The sequence below is a fragment of the Pundamilia nyererei genome, unplaced genomic scaffold (genome assembly GCF_000239375.1).
Source record: "Pundamilia nyererei isolate P.nyererei 1_Seehausen unplaced genomic scaffold, PunNye1.0 scaffold01432, whole genome shotgun sequence".
In the NCBI taxonomy this organism is placed as follows: Eukaryota; Metazoa; Chordata; class Actinopteri; order Cichliformes; family Cichlidae; genus Pundamilia; species Pundamilia nyererei.
This window is the reverse complement of record NW_005188833.1, coordinates 3483-11441: the sequence shown is the minus strand read 5'-3', so window position 1 is coordinate 11441 and position 7959 is coordinate 3483. Positions and strand designations below refer to the sequence as shown.

Sequence of the window (7959 nt, the reverse complement as noted above, 5' to 3'; positions counted from 1 at the left end):
GCACCGTGCCGCCTTTGCAGTTTTAAGGGAAACGAGCCCACCAGCATTTTATAGCGGCTGCGACCGCTGACAATAAGGAAAGGCTGCTCTTCATAGAGGACACACTCTGGGAGACGTTTTCTGGTTGACTCCGGCACTCGTTGTATTACTAACATCGCTTACTTTTAATAGTCATTCTACGAATGCTTTCCGTTTAAATTGTCTTACCTGTAAACTCTGCGGTATTCACCAGATTCCAGCGAGAGTGGATTCTGGAGTACTTCCCATGCTCCTGTTAGTGATCATCCATCTGGATGGATGATAACAACTTTCTGAACAGTTTATTATCATCCATCTGATGGATGATAACAACCTTCTGAACAGTTTAGGAGGTAGAGAAGGTCAATCCTGGCCCATATCTATGGGACTGATTTCTGCTAATAACGTCCACTGTATGGACTGATAACATCCGAAGCGGGTGTACCCCTCACAATATGGGCATTTTTAGGGTCCTCCATGAACAGCCAGAGACTCATTAAAGCTTAGAGAAGTGACCAGAAGGCTGACTGGGCTAACAGGCTAAGAGACTGTGAAAGGTATATTCAACTTGAAGAGCTGCACTTTGTAGTTATTTTTCCTTTGTCATGACTAAGAATGAACTAATATACACTCATTGGACACTTCATTAGTTACATCTTGGTTGTACCATGTTGGACCCCTTTTTGCCTTCAGATCTGTGCTTGTGGCACAGATTCAACAAAGTATTACAGAGTGTCATAGAGTTATAGAAGATTTGTCGGCTCCAAATCCATGATGTGAATTTGCTGTTCTACCACATCCCAAAAGTGCTTTTTTAAATTTAGATCTGGTGACTGGAGGCCATTTGAGTACAGTGAACTGTGAACGGTGAACAATCCCCAACAATCAGACAATCCTGTTGAGCAAGCACTTGGCAAATGTGGGAGGGAAAAAACCTTTTTCAACAGGAAGAAGCTTCTAGCAGACCCAGGTTCGGGGAGGGACAGCCATCTACTACAACCAATTGGAGGTGAGGTGAAGGGAAGCCCCACTCCTTCATGTCTGCTTGCTGTGGAGGCTTTTTAAATTATTTTATCCGGAAATATTTCAAGAAAATATTTTCAGGCTTAACACACACACACACACACACACACACACACACACACACACACACACACAGAAATAATTAGAAAACATGCAACAAAGAATACCGCCAATAGAGGCCGGTATTTTTTGCTTTATGGGTTAAAAAAGCTCCATAATATCAATTATGAAGGATCAGAACTTGTTAATAATCATTCCTAAACACAGATATATGTGATATGTTTTAAATGTGCAGAAATCCTTTTACATGCACAGAATTGTTGCTTGCTGAAACACATCTAAAATGTTAAAGTTTAGAAGCAAATTAAAATATATATACAGTTCCCTTCAAAGCTGATAGTTAAGGTTGTGGTTGTTTGTGTATATAGTGATGATAATATGAATCTGTGACATATCCACTTGAAGCCGGTTTACTCCTACTTTCTAATACTTTTTTTTTTTTGGTTTATTAATAATTACCACTTTCTGTCTATTTTCATCGGGACTTTACCAGTTCGAGAAGTTGACATAATGATAGTATGCTGTTACACAACAGTCCACACACACACCGTGCTCCAGAGGTGTAGGTCCTGCAGCTGGTTGGCTGAGCCCTCCACTGACAGATGAGGATAATCATTGCTTGATAGCAAACGGCTCTTCCTTGAGGAAATATTCAAATATCTGAAGAAAACAGGACAGGAAGCGGGGGAAGACAGCTGAGGAGAAAGTTCACTTTCTGTCCGATCCTCACCGCTGAATGAAAGTGCGCAATGGCGGGCAAAGGGAGTGTTTGCTCGGCCGGAGAGAGCCAGCTTCAGGACTTCTTAGAATCGGACTCTGACCCGGAGGGGGAACCCGCTCGGGTGGCCGGCACCGGGCCGTCGCCCGAAGCTTTCCCCCGCACTCAGGTGATCCACAGCGGACACTTCATGGTATCCTCGCCCCACAGCGACTCTGCGGCGCGGAGGAGGAAGAGTGGAGGGTCTCTGAGGTACGACTTTGACACGGTGAACAGAACGGGGTGTCAAACGTACCGCTACGGTCCACTCAGCTCCGGGAGCCTAAGCATCGACCCCACTCTGACCCGCCTGTTCGAGTGCATGTCACTGGCCTACAGGTGGGTCCCTGCTGCGTGCAGCATTTTTATTTTCAGCTTTCTGCTTGTTCAGTTCAGCTAAACCATGTGGAAGAAAATATCTCCAAAGAATGTGAAAGTGTCTCATTCTGAGCTGACATTTAAAGCAGCGATATGCACAGGATCAGTCTCTGTTTTAAAATAAGAGTATTGTAAATTAACCGAAGCTCACTAAACGAACTAAACTAAACCATATTTTAAAATATATTTTTTAATATATATATTTATATTTGTCTTAATAGAATTCCCTTCAAAGCTGATAGTTAATGCTGTGGTTGTTTGTGTATATGTGTTGTCAGTCTGTTGCATAACCAGTTTGGAAATTTTCACCAAAAAAAAGTGGACTTTGATTCTAGTTGGCAGGACTGGACAAAGGACAGTGTGACTGATGCAAAGGAAAGAAACTCCTGACACGATGCCCTAGAAATTTGTTTTTTCTGTTTGAGAGCAGCCATTTGTTACAAGATGTCACAAATAGCTCCTGCATATGAACAACTATAGCAGAGGAAGCCGCCGCACTTAAAACAAACCAAATACCAAAGAAACCTCCCTATACTCTCTAAACATGCTTACGTTTCAGTAACATCAGACTACACATTGATTTTTCATTTACTTAAAAAATGAGGACCACTTTCTTTGAAACCGTGTTTATAAGAGCTTTCATCAACCCTTGGCCCAAAGAAGACTTTTTTTTCTTTCTTTTTTAAAAAAATCTGCTGTCACTGGGTGGAAAATTGCATTTGTTTATAGATCTAGTTTCACAAATTGTGGCACTGTTTCAGGATTCATTGTGCAACTATTATCAAACACAAAAAATATAGATTTAAAACAAGTACTTTTATTATATATTTATATATATTTTCCAAGCCTATGACATGGCCTCTTATTCCGCACAGATTGCTGCTCCGCTTTCCGCTATTTATCATTAACCAGACTGATGTAAAGTGGTTCCTCTGCTGATTGCTCTTTGTTTTTTCGCAATAGGCTGTCTCTGCTGTTCGGGCTGAATAATACGCAGCCATGTCAGTCCATTAAAAGCATGTTGAGAATGATTTCCCCAGGCTTCCTAGCAACTCCTTGAGCACCTCACATTAGGAGCTCTATTCTCAGCAGGCAGAGAAAAAGTGAGGGAGGGGGGGGGAAAGCACATAAAGCCGGGTTGTATACCGGGGAATAAGTTGATTGGCTACTGTTAGTCAAAATCAGGATATGTTTGAGGCAGTGTTCCCATTGTTTTTTTTTCTAAAAGAGGCATAAACATCATTTATGCACGTTTATGCCTTTTTTCCTCAAAGACTATAAATGAAAGGGCTTTCACATTTTCCCCGAAACAAATACATATTCCACCTTTCTTTTCTCCACAGTGGGAAGATAGTCTCTCCTAAATGGAAATCTTTTAAGGGTCTGCGGTTGCTGTGGAGGGATAAGATTCGTCTGAACAATGCAATCTGGAGAGCATGGTTCATTCAGTGTGAGTGCTGGTGCTTTTTTTTTTTTTTTTTAAATTGTGAGACTAGAAGAACCGGGTGACCTAACATGGGTCAAGTGAATCCACATTTCTCCAGAATGAATGTCTACGCCGCAGCTGATTTTTCTTGTCCTTTTTTCCCTCTTTCTGCTTGGCTCAGATGTGGAGAAGAGGAAAAACCCAGTATGTGGCTTTGTGACCCCACTGGATGGCTTGGAGGCAGATGCGCATCGAAAGCCCGAAGTGAGTGAATGAATGATGTAGGTGTTGCATATTTAAGCTCATCCTTGGAAAAAAAAAACATACTTAGTGTTTCACTGGCATCCTGTCAACAGGCGATCATATTAGAGGGCAGCTACTGGAAGAGAAGGATTGAGGTAGTGATCAAGGAGTACCATAAGTGGAGGATTTACTACAAGAAGAGGGTGAGCGCTCACCTTATTCACAGTACATCTTTAAACTGTCTCTAAGTCAGTATCAGTACCTATTGGTTGGACAGTTTGTCACGTTTTCATAGTCCCCAAAGGATGAACCCCAATGGCCCCACTTTCCAACACTTTTACCTGATCAAAACTGTAATTAGTTAACATAAGGTGATGTGCATAAAAACAAAAACATGGTTCATTTCCACACTCGCTCTGTCTTTTTCTGCTGCAGCTTCAGAAAAAGAAGGATGACATCCTATTAATGCTTCAAGAGGTAAGTCAGAAGTCACACATTACTTCATTATTGCTACATTATTGCAATATTGCAAGGAAATTAAAGTTGAAAAGTATTGATTTTGAAGAGTGTAGGCTGAAGCTGGCCAACTGACCCAACATATATTGTAATTTTTGGGTGACCTGCTGACATTGTTTACTTTTGAATGTCCTTGTAGTGACATATGATCACTAAAGACCACCAAGCGACTATTTTTAGCATTTGAATTTAGCCTCCCTGGCTGAACAAGCGAGGAGGGGAGAAAAAAAGAGATTTAAAAAAGAAAATAGAAATGGGCAAAACAACTTGGGCTGTGCGTCACAACCTGACATATGAAGGCAACTGACCCAGCTAACTGCCTGCTGCAACAATACCCATAACTCTTAATCTTTATTCAAGAAAAACGGTGAAAAAAATGAATGTAACCTAATCAAATATGACCTACTTCCAGCAGCACTTGGCAAAAACCGGGCAGCAGAGGGGCATCTGCTTTCGACAGAGACGCTAAGGTGGCAGAGACAAAATATTTAGTGGCAGAGAGGAGAAACGCGGGGGGGGGGCAGAGAGAGGGAGGTGCCTCATTCATGATAGTATTCCTCATATTTCATCTTTCATGGGCTCTAATTTTTCATTTTTCTGTAGATGTGCTGTGGCACTGGAAGTCCAAGCTTTACTTGAGTTCAACATTAGGAAAACTTCAATAATAATGCTGTGTCTGACCCGTCTTTTGATGGATTACGCGGCAAGGCCAATATCAGCAAGTAGCTGACAGGTCAAAGATCACTTCACTGTGTTTTTATGCTCTGTGCACTCATATTCTTATCACACCATTCTCTTAACAGATTACATTTAGTGCTTAGAAAAACACTAGTCAAAAGTGTGAATGTCGTATGTCATATATGCAGTTACACAGTTAGTTGTGCACTTTTAACCTGTGACAGCCCTAGTCTAAAATTTAATTGGCTTTACATTTTTAGCATCAACCACTTTCTAATAAAGTAGAATTGTAAAATAACGTTCAGATTATTATCTACAGTGACAATGTATTTCAATAGATTTTTACACAGTTCATTTACAGACTGTAGCAGGGTGTGGTTTGTGGCTCAGCTGCATGGGAGAGGTGGAGCAGTGGGTTCAGGGGAAGCTGACCCTGAGCTGTTCTTCAAAACCTGGTCACACCTTCCCTATTTCAGTAGGTTGCAGGGACCTGAAGGATGTAGTGTGTGGTTTAGAGTGAAGAAGGCAGCTGGAAAGCTGCTCTAATAATAACACGAAAAAGGCTGAAAATTAAGATCACTAGACTTAGCCCTTATATTCAGTCTGAGAGTGAAATAATATCCTATTAGGTGATAATGCTGTGTAAACGAGTAAGGAAAAAAAAAATTCACTCTGCAAAAGGGAGACACACACATAAGTAAACAAAATGAACACACACTACAAGCACTGTACACTCTGAGCCATCAAATAATTTACAGAAAAATCAAATGTTTTTGAATACATTATTTAATGAACAACAATGAAAAACAATCACACTGACAATGTAGCAGTCTCAAAACCTCACCCATTAAATACGAAGCACTTGGTGTTACAGGGTTAAGCTGCCTTTTTAAACGGGCACAAAGAGAATTGAGCTGTTCTGCAGTTTTGGAGCTAAGGTGTGGAAGGCACAATCAACCTCATTTCTTGGACTGGCACACGGAACCGTAAGAAGACCCCTCTCTGAGGACCAGAGAAGTCAACTTGTAGTGCAGGGATGAAACAGTTCAATAATTTAGGTGGGCCCCCTCTCCTCCAGGAAGGAAGGACCAACGTCGTTGAATGAAATTCAAACTTGATAGGTGGGAGATGCAAATGTTTTAAAAGTTGGGTAATCTGTAGGGTAGGGTAAGGTTCACTAATGGCTTTGATTAAAAAAAAATTGCGTCCTTCTGGATACCAAAGTTTAGTTAGATTTAGATCTAGGAGAATCTCCTTTGAAATGAAACTTCTCGCCAAACGATGTAATTGATGCTGCAGTCTTTCAGCCGCTCATATGCATGTGTATATTTTCTCCAAGCAGCATCAGTTTGTGTTTAGCAGGGGCCTTTTACAGTTTGCATGCACGTGTGTGTGTGTGTGTGCGACTCCCAGAATTAGGTCAGGGACAAAAGGCTGCCACTCTTATTGAAATGGTGAGACATCAAAATAAAGAAATGAACAAAGCCAACATAATGAAAACCTGTGAGGGCCCAGTGTTTCTGAACAATGTGTCAAAACAGCTTTTTCATGATGCACCCCACATGCACACGCGCACACATACACACATACATGTGCGCACAACAATCTTACCTCATTTCTGCTCGTGCGTGCTTGTATTCTAAGAGGGGATGTCGTGTGTTCAGACGTAATCAGAAATAGTTTCCGGCTCAATCTGGTGGGCTTCCCTATAAATGTGGCCCTGGGCTTAGAAGTGGAAGGTAAAGGCGGAGTAGAAGATCGGGGTGAAACAAAGCATCTCAAACAGGCTGGCTTTGGCGCTTCATTTCTGTGAGTTGTTCACTGGGTTTCCAAAGGAGAAGGGGCAGAAAGGGATGGGGGGGGGGGGAGAGAGAGGTGACAGCTTAGCACATGTTTCATGTTGAAGTTGTGAATGCTGTAGGTGTGCAGTTTTGTTGTGTGTGTAAATGGGGATAGATGTTTTTTTTCTTGCTGTTTTAATATTAGTTTTGAGAGGCATTTTGTCATTTATCAGCGGAACAAACGTGGCACAAAGTTTTCATAGAGCACTAATTGCAGGCACAGATTGGGAGAACTAGAAGTCATTGATGAATTAGGACTTTCCAGCTCTATTTATGTTGAGCCCCTAATGGATAGATCTGGGATTAACTTGGCATGTCAGATCCTGTAAGTGTTCTGATTCCTTGTTGATGTTTGGCAGGGTCAGATCTGCCAAGCCAGGCAGGACAAATGGCCCTATCAGACATACCAGGAACCTGAGGCTGTCCCCGCGGAGGTCCACATGTTTGACCTGGACTGCCTTCTGTCCGACATCTCTGACACCCTATTCACCATGACACAGAAGCCATGTCCCTGGACCAGCGAGCGACACAACAGTGAGTAGTAAACAAGTTTGTGGAATGACTTTCAGCAGGGACTTGTGTCTCAAATCCTGCAGAATTTGATTGGAAGCATTTAAAAGCAAGGCTGATCGTAGGCTGCATAGTGCATGGATTAAATAATTGATTCCAATTAGTTGTTACTGGGCTGAAAATTATATCCTGGTTCATTTTACTTTTTGAATCAAATAAATTGCCCAAAATAATATTTCTAACTCAAGTCTGTCATAAACAGGAGCTTTAGGGACAGATTTTCAGCAAAAAAGGAACATAATCATAGAGATATGGTTGGACTTTTATTTCTCTCATTTTAAATGTGGTCCTGTTTTCAGAAATGAATGCCCTTTTCCAAAAAAAAAAGGTAAATAACAGCAGAATGCATTAATTTTCAAATAATTAAAAGTTAAATTTGATGGAAAATAATACATGGGCATCATATAAAATGCAGAGAAATTGAGAAATACACATATATATTTTTTTTT

General features: G+C 41.2%; 1 protein-coding gene across 1 annotated transcript in view; it reads left to right on the top strand.

Moving 5' to 3' along the window:
* Positions 1-1662: 1662 nt before the first annotated feature.
* LOC102205808 (carbohydrate-responsive element-binding protein-like) overlaps positions 1663-7959 on the top strand; it is a gene marked incomplete at its 3' end in the record, with an annotated part of 7469 nt that continues 1172 nt past the window's right edge. The window contains exons 1-6 of the mRNA XM_005755419.1: positions 1663-2197; positions 3580-3686; positions 3844-3926; positions 4019-4108; positions 4341-4382; positions 7300-7474. Coding sequence (XP_005755476.1) covers positions 1851-2197; positions 3580-3686; positions 3844-3926; positions 4019-4108; positions 4341-4382; positions 7300-7474 — 844 coding nt within the window. The remainder of the gene's footprint in view (positions 2198-3579; positions 3687-3843; positions 3927-4018; positions 4109-4340; positions 4383-7299; positions 7475-7959) is intronic.